Here is a 13,941-nt window from a genome sequence, read left to right on the forward strand (position 1 = left end):
TAACAATGAGATTGTGAGACTTTTTATGCTGAAATACAACCCCACTCACTTATGTACTCTAAAATGTTGTGTAATCATGACTTAGTGCCACCACTAGTCATGAATAAATACGGAATGTGCTAAATTTAATGTGCTCTGAGGGTTCCGCCATGTATTTTATTAGTTAATTAGAATAAACCCATTGATATACCTGAATAAACCACATCCACCTCTAAAGCATCATTTCTTCCCACATGACCCTTTTAAAACTACAAATGGTTTTAATCTAGTGTCTCAACACACTTAAAACTTAAAGGAGACTAAAGATGAATAAGATGAACATTTCGATAGCACTTTCTACAAAAAAATGCTTTATTTAAAAATACGATCTTTTTAAAAAAGAGACGACTTTTATATACACTTACTTTAGAAACAGTCAAAACCACAACAAAATAAATCCAGATTTAGAAATGATGATCTGTAACGTACAATACTGGTGTACTGAACAAGACAGTTTAAATGTATGATTCTTTCTGTCCCATCACATTTCAATAATTCACATTTGTTAAAACTACTGGTTGGGACTAAAGAAAAGGTCATATCTGAATCCTTTCCCCTCCAGAAATCTGTCACCCTTTTGGGCAATTACAGAAATGGCAGCAGCTAGGCAGTGTTTGTATTTTTTGGGGTGCCTCTGTGTCAAAAAATACATCTCTACTTTTATTCTCTTTCTATAAAATTTATTTATATGTGGCTACAGAGCCTGGTCATATATTCCAGGCCTTTTAAAATCTAAATTTCTAGAAATGGATGCTCCCTAAGGGCAAGGAGCATACACTGCTGTGACCACACAGGACTCAGAGCTTAATGCTCTTAGGTTATTAACAAGAGACATGATTTTGGTCTCCCAGTTAGCACCCCAAGCAGCTATCAACCAATCTTTTTCAGCACGGTAGTGAAATATTTCAAACCATATTCAAACATCTAATGTAGACTTATAATGAAATGAGAAAAATGGCTTAACAAATTAAAGTGCTATGAGCTACTACATTCAAGAGGCTATCTTGATTTTATTTTATTTTTTGAGGCGGAGTCTTGCTCTGTCACCCAGGCTGGAGTGCAGTGGCATGATCTTGGCTCACTGCAACCTCTGCCTCCTGGGTTCAAGGATTCTCCCTGCATCAGCCTCCCAAGTAGCTGAGATTACAGGCAGGCGCCTGCTACCATGCCTGGTTAATTTTTATATTTTTAATAGAGACAGGTTTTGCTGTGTTGGCCAGGCTGGTCTTGAACTCCCGACCTCAGGTGATTTGCCTGCCTCAGCCTCCTGAAGTGCTGGGATTACAGGCGTGAGCCACTGCACCTGGCCTATCTTGATTTTATAATCTGATGTTTTCAAAACTATTTTTCACCATGGTCACTACTTCTCAAACTGGGGAACCCTAGCCATCTTCCTGGAGTGTGATTTTCTTTTTTTTTCCAGACATATAAAGAGGTTCAAAATTTTTTTAATCTTAAAAAGTCCTGTTGTATATATTCACAGGTAAAATCAGAATAATTTTAAAGATGAGACATAGAACTTCAAAGAAATTACATGTTGACATCTTGGACTCTACCTCTCATACCTTATCTCCTATGAGGAGGATTTCAGTAATTACATGGAGAAGCAATGACCTTGGATATCCTGATTTCTGAAAGTGTAGCCAGGTCTTTACTGACAGTGAATACAAATAAAATTCAGTCTTGGTGCATCCTCCTGAGTTCCATCTTCAGATATAATGTAATTCTCTGATTAAATATATATAGTCCTGTCTATACTGGTCAAGACTTAAGTCAATGAAAGAACTCTGGACTGATTTTTATTTTACATTGTTTATAATTAGAGGAATGCCGCAGTTAAAGATTGCTATTTTACAACTAAAAATATACAACATATGTCATCAGAGGGAGTGGAACTCATGAAGCCAAAAGATCAGGACTTGACCCTATGAAAATAATGGGGAAAGTAACTGTGGGTGGTTTTATCCTTCTTCCAAATTTACATTACATTATCCCTACTCTTTACCGCCCTTTTGGTTGAAGAGGTAAATACATGGTATTTTTCTGAATAATTAATTACATCACCTCCTCTAGAATCCCAAATCCACTAGGGATTCTTTCCTGACCCCAAAGGGATGCTTTCAGTATGTCATGAGTATAAACTCAAACTGCCTGCCAATTATAACTACTTGTCAAATAGAAAGTCAACAGCCATTTTCTATATAAATAACATTTATAAAGAACAAAACGAAGTTGCAAATGAAATTGTGTCAAATTTAGAGTTTGTTTTTAAACAATGGGTCAATGTCATCAGGCATGTAAGGAAAACATTATCTGTAAATCAAGTTATCATCTGATACATTTAATAATTTAGTTAAATATGGCAATGGATCAAAAATGATCCTAGATAGTTTAAGGATTAATCTCATTAATCCCATAATTTAATGAGACCATCCCAACCACATGTTATGACCTTAGATGTTTCATGAGGATGCCACACTGCACCTATACACACTTTATCATGAGCTTTAAATCGACTGTAGAGTTTTGTGGTCTTCCAGTCCCAAATGTTCAATTTTCCATTTCCATCTCCTGAAATCACATAACTATAATGGGAAGAAAAATAAAATAAATTCAAATTATTAAAATACCTTAATCTGGTGAGGCGAAGGAAGAATAGAGAAAGATTTTATCTTTTCATTTAACATTAAAAAAAATCCAATGCAAATATACAATACTCAGAATAACTGGGTAGAACATGAAGCTGTCTATAATTTCAAATTCTATTAAAAAAAAATTCTCCCCATTGAGCTACCAATCTAAGAGTAGAGAATTATTTTTAACTTGTAAGACTGGGAGTCCCAGGAACCACAATAAATAAGGTTACATAATCAGTCTCTAGAGAGTCAGAAACAGAGAACTGGAGAACCAATTTCACATATAGCTAGGGAACACTTTTAGATCTATTCTATCATAGTAGACTCTACCACTTTCATAATTATTTTTTTGGCTTTAATATCTTTTGAATACATCTACGACTGAATCAGAGGTAGGCCCAATTACTAGGCTAAACATACAAAGTTATAGGGATTTCTAAATTACCTATACATTTTAACTAAGAATCATGCTGTAGGCTTCACAAATCCAGTGAGACCTAGAAATGTTCAAAAGCTGGATTTGAGGTTTCAGCACAGACAAGCTGTAGTGAAGCTGTAACTGCAACACTGTACTACACAATTAATTCCTTTCATGTTCATTCAATCATAGCAATACAGTAATTACAGCACTTCTAGTCTTGCTTAGAAAATAAGGCATTGGTTATATAGACAGGGATTTATTAGGTGCCTAAAGGGCATAAGCCTAGTAATACAAGGGAATATACTGAAAGAAGAAACTAAAAAAATCAAAATGTACTTTTCCTAATTTGTTCTGACCTTTACATCCAGCATTTTGACAATTTTGACACATTACTGAGTTCTCATGAAAATATATTATGTGAGAGTGATGTCAAAGTGTTATTTGTACAACAATAGTTTATATCATCATATTTGAATATGAGAATGAATTAGAAGATTTAACTTACCTCATGTCTGGTGAAAAGTCCACCTGACAAGCGTAGCCTGCTACCATATGGCCCTTAAAAATTTTTTTCTTATTTAATCTAAATCTGTTCTGTGCTCCGAAAATTAAGATTTGGTTGTCCATTGATTGGCATGCTAGCCATTTTCCTGTAAATTCAATAAATGAGGTATTTTAAAGAAAAACGAAAACATTTTAAAAACCTTTTTAAGTATGTTCACTGTGATTAATATAATTTTTGCTCCCAAATATACTGTAATATTAAAAAATAAATTTACCATACCACCTGTAAAGTGTTACAAATATGTCACTGGCAAGAGGTATTAATATATAAACTAATGGCTGTTGCTTACACAAACTATACCACTGAGTACTCTCACATAAAAGCTTTTTTTAAAAAAATAAGGAAAGAGAAATTCTAAACTTAGTGTTAATAGAAGTAAACTAAAAGTTATGAACTAAAATTAATTTATCGTAAGCATAGACAACAGAACTATGGGACATAGAAGAAAGACACTTCTCTCTGGTAATTATGGAATAAAGATTAACTGGTGAGAAAGCCTAGTATTATTAAATAAAACTATGCAAAACAAGTTTAAAAAATTTAAAAATTACAGTAACTTTTTTTTTTGAGACGGAGTTTCGCTCTTGTTGCCCAGACTGGAGTGCAATGGCGCCATCTCGGCTCACCGCAACCTCCGCCTCCTGGGTTCAGGCAATTCTCCTGCCTCAGCCTCCTGAGTAGTTAGGATTACAGGCACGTGCCACCATGCCCAGCTAACTTTTTTGTATTTTTAGTAGAGACGGGGTTTCACCTTGTTGACCAGGATGGTCTCGATCTCTTGACCTTGTGATCCACCCGCATCGGCCTCCCAAAGTGCTGGGATTACAGGCTTGAGCCACCGCACCCGGCCACAGTAACTTTTTAAAAGGCTACAATGCTTTTCTTTTCCTAGGATTCATCAAAGCCCTTAGAGCCTAAACTGCAGTGTTTACACTCACGTGCCTCTTGCCAATGTTTTGGTCAATGATGGACCATACATGACAGTGGTCCCATAAGATTATAATGCCAAATTTTTACTGTACCTTTTCTATGTTTAGATACATTTATTTGCGTAAATGCTAAGCATTAACTACATTATTCAGAACAGCAATATGCCATACAGGGGTAGAGCCTAGGGTAATAGGCTGTCCCATACAGCCTAGGGTAAGTAGGCTATACCACCTAGGTTTGTGTACGTACTCTGTATGATGTCCACAAAATGACAAAATCACCTAATACTGCATTTCTCAGAAGTACCCTTGTTATTAGGAATGCATGACTATACTTGCATCCTATATACAGTCATCCCGTGGTATCTGTCAGGAATCAGTCCCAGGATCTGCACCCCAACCCAATACCAAAATCCGGATGCTCAAGTCCCTCATACAAAATGGCATAGGGTTTGCATATAAGCTACACATATCTCCTGTATAATTTAAATCACCTCTCGATTATTTATAATGCCTAATACACAACGTAAATGCTTTGTACCTAGTTGTTATACTGTGTTTTTTTTTTAATTTGTATTTTTAATTCGTATATTGTTATTTTTTATTTATTTTTGTTGAATATTTTGGATTTGTGCTGGTTGAATCCCAGGATGCGGTGCTCATGGACACAAAGGGCCATGTAAACATTACTAACTGAGGAAATGGACTTAAGTAATGCCTGAGTGGGTAAATGGCCTTGTTCAAGATGGGGACAAAATCTATAACAGATGGTTTAAAAACACAATACATGACATGTAGATGCATAGTGACGAAGTATATAATCTAGCAATTACCAAAAAAGGATTCAGTTAGGTTGCTCTTCTTATAAAAATGATAGAGCATCTGACGACTATCACCATTTGCTTGTGTCCGAGGCCCTGATGGAAGAGCAAACTCTTCCTTGCCCTACACTTGGAGTAATTATGTGAGTTAACGGTGGCTTTGATGACAATGTCCTCCAAACATCAGAATCCCCACTTTAAGACTCACGTAGAGCTATAATCACACCAGTATATTGTCAGTATATCTGTAGCACAAATTATCTTGTACTTAAAAGACAATGGGTTAAACAATATTAAATAGCTTTATCTTTTTAATTTTTGCCTGAGAAAATATGTTATAGAGAATTGCTAAAGTGTTCTCATTATGGAGAACCAAACCTAAATTTCCTATCCCCTGAAAGAGCTTACAATAAATCATTATTATTATTATTATTTTTAGAGAAAAGGGTCTTGTTCTATTGCCCAGGCTGGAGTACAGTTGCATGATCATAGCTCACTGCAGCCTCGACCTCCTGGGTGGATCAAGGGAACCACCCAACTCAGCCTCCCAAGTAGCTAGGACTACTGGTGTGCACCACCATGCCAGCTGATTTCTAAAATTTTATTTTGTAGAGATGAAGTCTGTCTATGTTGCCCAAACTAGTGTCCAACTCTTGGGTTCAAGTAATTCTCTTGCTTTGGCCAAATCATTATTAAATGATTTACTAAACGTGATTCTGTTTGGAAGGAGAATTAGAAAAGAAAACTGGTTGGGCACAATGGCTTAGGCCTGTAATCCAGCACCTTGGGAGGCCAAGGTGGGAAAATCACTTGAGCCCAGGAGTTTGAGACTAGCCTGAGCAACAAAGGGACACCCAGTCTCTTAAAAAAAAAAAAAGAAGAAGAAGGAAAAGAAAAGAAAAAACTGATTGTTAAATAGAAATCTGATGCTCAACAGATGTTAGCTATAAATCATTTTCTTTTAATTTACAAAAAGAAAAGTAGGCGATGTGACTTACATAAGAAAACCAGTAATTCTTTTTAATATTGTAAAGGCTGCCTTATCCAAGTAATGGCACTGTGACACACCTTCCCAAGAAAGAAAGGGTCAAAGTTCTTTTGAATAAAGAAATCACACAGTATCTCAGAAGCTCATTTAAAAATACAATCTATGTACTAACTCACCATTTGGAGACAAAGTCACTGCAGGCATTGAGTGCATACTGGGTTCTGCTATATACTTGAAATCCACAGGGATATCCCTAAAAAATGTCATATCAGAATAAGTAATTTTTAAAAACCACCTTCAGAAGAATTATATCTGGAATACAGGAATAATATGCAAATAAAAGTAAACTATTGAAATTATACATTTAATAAATCTTTTGTGAAACTTTCTAGAAGAAGAAAAATCACAAAATGATATTGTATGGCTTATGGTAAATCCTGTCCTTCATAAATGACTTTCCATGATAATTATAACAGTGGCAGTGATTTTGTTTTCTATTTGATTTAAACTTTGTCCTTTATGTTAAAAAATTTGTTACTAAAATTTCTTTAATAATGTACCATGGTGATAGGTAAACTAAAATCTCAGAATTCACCATCATATAATTCATTCATGTAACCCAAAATCACTTGTACTCCAAAAGCTGTTGAAATTTAAAAAAAGTAAATAAAAAATGTACCATGGTGAAGCAAGGTATCTGAGGCAAGCCTATGGGGAAGTGTTACCGCCAGTCAACCTTAACTCAGTGGGTGAGAGTGTTAAAGAGCCTGCAGCAATGCAAGCGGATGGCAGGCAAAGCTGTAGGGATCTGTGAGCTGGTCTAGCCCATCCAGAAATGATGTCCACGGACAGAGATTAAATGCTTGGTACCTGGACCATTTTCAGTTGGCATGCAATGCATTTCAAATGTGTTCGGTGAAGGAGGGAAAACATTAAAAAAAACCAAAAAAACAAAATTCATGTGAGTGATGTAAAGACTGAAAGAAAAACAAAAATTCAAACTAGCCACCTAAATTCAGAACCATCAAAAGTTATAAGTGCCATTTTATTTTCAAAATTCTCCATGCGAAAAATTCTTTTCTGAAAGGATGTTTGGTCTTGCTGCTTTTCATGAGACCAGAAATATTTTTTACAGAGTAATGTGTGGGAAATGTAATCCGATAAGTAACACAGATTATGCAGCAGCAATTTGAACTTCAAACCCTGTTTCAAGTTCCAATACTTTGATTAACTGGAAAATAATAATAATTTGTCTTAATATAAGGACTTTCCCTATTTATCCATCCACCCAGCAGAAGGAACAAATGACTAGAAAAAACTTAGATCAGGTTCATGGTCAGAGGAAAACATTTTCAGGAATAACCTGGGGAATGACATCATTTGTCAGATCTCCAATCCTTTAAACCTCTATGGTACCAGTGAGAACTGACATTTAGAATGACCTAAATGTATTTTTAAAAGCTGCAATCGAAAAAAGGCTTATTTCTTCCCTCCTATTTATTGTTAGTGGTTACTAATTTTACAACATGAATTAAAACACGAGAATTTTCTAAATTACCTATAGTCTAGGTTCACATTGATCAACGTGTTAACAAAATTAAACAAAAATATTCAAATGGATACCTTATTTCAAGGAATCTTCATACCAGTAACTATGGAAAAAGAATTTTTGAACTACCCTGTAGACTTCATTATTTCTAGCAAAAATGCCTGCTAGGCATAGTTATAGTTAATAAAGACAACATGGCTGATTGTGTTGGCTCATGCCTATAATCCCAGCACTTTGGGAGGCCAAGGCGGGTGGATCACTTGAGGTCAGGAGTTCGAGACCAGCCTGGCCAACATAGCAAAACCCTGTCTCTAATAAAAATATAAAAATTAGCCAGATGTGGTGGCGTATGGCTGTAATTCCAGCTACTCGGGAGGCTGAGGCAGGAGAATTGGTTGAGGCCAGGAGGCAGAGGCTACAGAGAGCTGAGATCATGCCACTGCATTCCACACTCCAGCCTGGGCAACAGAGCGACACTCCATCACAAAAATAAATAAATAAACAAACACAACATTATTTTCTAATTAGATAGTGTAATTCAGTATAATGAGCTAGTAACTCATATCTTGCAAATAATCTCCAGTTTAAAAATTCACCAAAAAAACTAATAAAAGTCTATGAAATTTTTAAAGCTAAAAGATAAACAGTAGTGTCAACTTCTATAAAATTTTCTTTCAAAATTATCTTAACAAAATAAAGACCTTCTGGAGAAAACATGTCTATGACATTTCATGCATTTGGCTGATTAAAATACCACCAGCTGCTGAATATCTAATATAGTCTTTTATTTTCCTTTAGTACATAATAGAGTTAGTTTGTATAATATTATTTTAAAAAGTTTCCTTTGTTTTCTGCTATCATTATGGTTCCCTAAGCAGGTACAGCATACAAATGTTTGGCAAATACCACTTGTCTGAATTAGCCCCAGTGTTGCTAATTTTCCCACAGAGGAGGTCAGCTGTCACTTTGAGGTGGTCAGGGCCTCCCTTCCTCTTGTAAGCAAGTGGCCAGTATCACTAGTAATTGCTCTTAGGGATGATTTATGCAGTAAGCACGGTTCCAGGGATCCTGAACTGGTATTGCTTCCTACTTGTCTTTGTAGCGGAACAGACCCTCACAATTATTACTTTCTCACGAATCAAATCAAATACAAGTTATTAATACCTTCTCTCCTTACCAGTCCCCTCATTCGTCTAACTATCTGTTCATAGGATCAAGAATTCAACCTCTGTGAGGCCAGGAGTTTGTGACGAGCCCAGCAAACAGAGTATGAGCCTATTTCCACAAAAAATTTAAAAATTAGTGAGGCATAGTGGTATGCATCTATAGTCCCAGTCACTCAGGAGGCTAAGGCAGGAGGATTGTTTGAGCTCAGGAGTTCAAGGTTGCAGTGGGCTATGACTGCACCACTACATTCTAGTGTAGGCATCAGAGTGAGATCCTGTCTCTTAAACAAACAAACAAACAAACAAACAAACAAAAAAATCAAGCTTTGAAATCAGTTTGATCCGAGTGTGAACTCTGGTCCTTTCATGTCCTATATAACCTTGGGCAAATTACTTAAACTATCTTAGCTTCCTTATATATAAAATGGGAATAACAAGTGTACCTATCTTATAAGATTGCTTTGCACACTAGATCAGATAGTTCATGTGAAATGCTTAGCATAGTAACTGGCATATAGAAAGAGCTCAATAAATGTAACATCATTGATAATTACACCAATAATTACTTCTTTAGAGATACAGCACATATTGTGTGCCAGGCATTGTGCTGGGAACAGACAGTAAGCATGACTCACACTGTTCTTTCTCTCACGGTTAAGAACTTGTGAGGGAATGGAACAAATAAACAAGCACTTGAAGTATGCTAAAAGCTGTGGAAAGCCCATGACAGTGTGGGATGATGGAGAGGAGGCACCTAATCCCATCTGAGGACTAGTTATTTTCTTTAAAAAAGAAAATACGCTTGCAAAAAAATGCTTAATAAACTTTTTGTTAAAATGGATGTTTGAATGGAAGCCACCTTGTTTTTACAGTCAGTTACGAAGCACAGCTCTACCATGAGTCCTAGCAAGGACTAAAAAGTGTGTCTGTCCTTCTCTCCTTACCAATCCCTTCATTCATCTAACTATCCAGACTCTCATAGTATGGGAAAGCTCTCATAGTAAGGGTTAAACTGAAATCTGATTTTTTTGGATTTTTTTTTTTTTGAGATGGAGTCTTGTTCTGTTGCCCAGGTTGGAGTGCAATGGTGTGACCTTGCCTCACTGCAACCTCTGCCTTACAGGTTCAAGAGATTCTCCTGCCTCAACCTCCTGAGTAGCTGAGATTACAGGTGTGTACCACCACACCCAGCTAATTCTTGTATTTTTAGTAGAAATGGGGTTTCACCATGTTGGCCAGGCTGGTCTCGAACTCCTGACTTCGTGATCCACCCACCTCAGCCTCCCAAAGTGCTAGGATTACAGGCATGAGCCACTGCATCTGGCCTGAAATCTGTTTTTGAAAAATTATTTATTTTTAATTTTTTTTATTGAGATGGGGGTCTCGGTCTGTCACCTAAGCTGGAGTGCAGTGGCACAAGCACAGCCCACGGCAGCCTCGACCTCCCAGGCATAAGCAATCCTCTTGCCTCAGTTTCCTGAGTAGCTGGGACTATAGGCCTGTGCCACCACACTAGCTAATTTTTGTATTTCTTGTAAAGACAGGATTTCACCACATTGCACAGGCTGGTCTCAAACTCCTGGGTTCAAACAATCTATCTGACTCAGTCTCCCAAAGTGCTGGGATAACTAACAGGCATGAGCCCCTGTGCCCAGCCAAGTTAAAGTAAAATCTAAAGAACGTCATCATTTGTTAACAAAACAGTATCATGACTTTTTAGGAGTATTTCTCAAGATCTGAGAGGAATGGGGCGAAACAAAAAGAAACATACTAACATTACCCGTTAGTTTAATAAAAATTCTTTGCTCACCAATGTTTTACTTTAGAACACCCACATACACATGTCCTTTAGCCCTGTAATTGCTTAAATATTTAAATATTTACAAATTTCTTTTATATCACTCTATATTTAAAATTGAAAATATCTGAAGGTAGAAACATCAGAAAGTTTGAATACAGTAAAACTGTTAAAGTACGTAAAAACAGAACGTGTATATGTATGTTTATTCTCCAGAGTTTGTGCAAATGATCTAAGGTGGCTCATATAAAACTTGGGGTCCATATTAGATTCTATGTAAAAAAACACTTCTGAAGTAAGAAAGATCTCAGCTGTGAGGTAGTCTCCAACATGGGCTATATGTTAAGAATATATATAAAGTACCGTCAACTCTCCACTAATTGGGGATAATCTGAAGGGGTGAATTGACGGTGGTGGTGAGTGTGGGAGAAACTACAATTAAATTACATGAAATGTTCAGTCACCCAGATTGTCCTGACAAGGGTTAGGCACCTGCTCAGGTCCCCAGAGGGACTTAGAATAAAGAGGAAACCACTGGCCGTGGTTCAAGGCTTCCCACTTGTTAAAGCACAACAACTTTTGAGGGATGGACAGACACACTTTTTAGTCTTGCTAGGAGGACTCATGGTTGAGCTGTGCTTAATAACTGACTGTAAAACCAAGGTGGTTTCCATCCAAACATTCATTTTAACAAAAAGGTTATCAAGCATTTTTTTTTTTTTGCAAATGAACTATAGAACACACTATGATATGTAATGAAACTAGTATATTTCTTAACTTTAGAAAAATATTTTTTTCCCTAGGAAAGTACAATTAACCAATATAATACGATTATATTCTACAAGTAAAACATTTGTACCAGCATGATGATATGGGGTGATACGGTTTGGCTGTGCAAGCTCCCAAATCTCATCTTGAATCATACTCCCATGATTCCCATGTATTGTGGGAGGAACAGGTGGAAGATAATTGAATCACAGGGGTGGTTTCTCCCATACTGTCCTCTGAGGTAGTGAATAAGTCACATGAGATCTGATGGTTTTATAAGGGGAAACTCCTTTCGCTCGGCTCTCATTCTCTCTCATGCTGCCGCCATGTAAGAAGTGCCTTTCTGCTTCTGCCATGATTGTGGGGCCTCCCTAGCCACAGGGAACTTTTAAGTCCATTAAACCTCTTTCTTTTGTGAATTGCCCAGTCTCCGGTATGTCTTTATCAGTAGTGTGAAAATGGACTAATACATGGGGTGTTTGTCAGTACTGAATAATCATAAAAAGTAGACATTTAAAAAATTAAGGTATATACCACTATTTTCTTTGAGTGGTTCTAGGGCCACAATCTTATGCTCAATCTCCCTACTGCTTGCCAGTTATTTTGCAGAAATGAATAAGATACCTAATAAAGAATGTAAGACAGCACAAAACAAATCTATCATCACTCTAAGAAAAACAACCCAAAATACACATCCTTTGGAAAGACTATCCAAAGATTATAAATAGTAGCATGTTTAGATTTTAATCTCCATATGGCTAGTACTTAAATAGTTAAAACAGTTTGACTAGCAAGCCAGGATCACAGTTGCAAAAAATATTCAAATGGTTGTATATTATCAGGTTTCATCTTTGACTACACAATTTTTAACTGCTTGCTTTATATATGTCAGATTTTCTACTAATGGAAACTCACCATTCCCAAACTCTTAGGCTTTTGTCATCAGATGTGCTCACAAATCTCCTATTCTCATCCACAAAAACAATGGTGTTGACAGCTCCCAAATGCCGATCATATTCCTGCACAATTTCTCCACTTCGAATGTCCCACTGTAGATCAAGCAAGAGAAAAGGTAAAGACAGAAGTAGAGCAGATTTATGAAGGACCATAATTCTGGAAAGTGGAGAAGGAAAAGATCTTCAACATGGTATTTCTATAAATGTAGATTTTTCTGCTAAGAGTGGAGCATTAGCTGTCCCTAAAAGTAACAAACATTAAATGAATAATATTAGCTTATTAACTTATTCCATCCCCTTATACCACATAAGCTTAAGAGTTTTACCAAAATACTGTGAAAGACTTACCTGCACAATCTTCTTATCAGACATCCCAGCCACAAAGAGATTTTGCTTATCTTCGTCAGGATTGAATTTGACACAGTAAGGTACTTTTCGGTTTGTAAATCTTGATATACACTGTCCTAAAACCAGACTCAAATTAAATAGGTATGATAAATTTGACCACTTAAAGATGATTGTGAGATTAAGATTTAGAGATTATCTGCTTGATAAATTTTGAGGAAGGACTGCCTGCTTGTTCTTTACTGTAAACTACATTTGTTCTTTTCCATAGATTTTTAATAATTAAAAATAATTTTTTCAAAAGTAAATCTGTACTTCCAACTGTAGAATAAATAAATTATAACTTCATTCATATAATGGAAGAGTGCAAGCAATTTAAAAAAAAAAAAAGAAAGAAAAACTACTGGTTCAAGCCAATGAGTGAATCTCAGACATGCTGGAACTAGAAACAAAAGAGTAAAAATGGTATGATTTCATTTATAAGATGTTTAAGAAGAGGAAAAATGAATCTGAGATGACAGTAGTAGTTACTATGGTTACTGGCAGTGGGCACAGACTGGAAAAGGGCACAAGAAACCTTTACTGAGTGCTGGAAATGTTCTATATCTTCATCTTGGTGACAGATAACTACATAGATATGTTTACCAAAAAAAAAAAACAAAAAAAAAACACTGAATATTTAGACACTTCATACATTTTACTGTGCGTACATTTTATCTTGATTTTTAAAAGAACCTGCAAAATGGTGGTTTCTCCACCTTAGCTATATGGTACAGTCATCTAGTCTATAGCCTGCACCAGTTACTTAAACACCTCTGAGGGTGGGACTCAGGCATCAGTAATAATAAAGCTCTTCAGATGATTACAATGTGTGGCCAGAATTGAGACCACTGCTAAAGTGCTGAAGAACATGGGCTTTGGCATCAGAGAGAGCTTCGTTTGAACACAAGTCTGCCACTT

General features: G+C 36.3%; 1 protein-coding gene across 1 annotated transcript in view; it reads right to left on the minus strand.

Moving 5' to 3' along the window:
- Positions 1–321: 321 nt before the first annotated feature.
- Positions 322–13,941, minus strand: part of CDC40 (cell division cycle 40) — a 50,582-nt gene continuing 36,962 nt past the window's right edge. The window contains exons 11-15 of the mRNA XM_039467371.2: positions 12,985–13,100; positions 12,596–12,729; positions 6,576–6,652; positions 3,602–3,746; positions 322–2,624 (exon numbers count right to left, since the gene is read on the minus strand). Of these exons, the coding sequence (XP_039323305.1) occupies positions 2,447–2,624; positions 3,602–3,746; positions 6,576–6,652; positions 12,596–12,729; positions 12,985–13,100 (650 nt within the window). The 3' untranslated portion in view covers positions 322–2,446. The remainder of the gene's footprint in view (positions 2,625–3,601; positions 3,747–6,575; positions 6,653–12,595; positions 12,730–12,984; positions 13,101–13,941) is intronic.

Source organism: Saimiri boliviensis, chromosome 4 (genome assembly GCF_048565385.1).
Source record: "Saimiri boliviensis isolate mSaiBol1 chromosome 4, mSaiBol1.pri, whole genome shotgun sequence".
NCBI classification, from domain to species: domain Eukaryota; kingdom Metazoa; phylum Chordata; class Mammalia; order Primates; family Cebidae; genus Saimiri; species Saimiri boliviensis.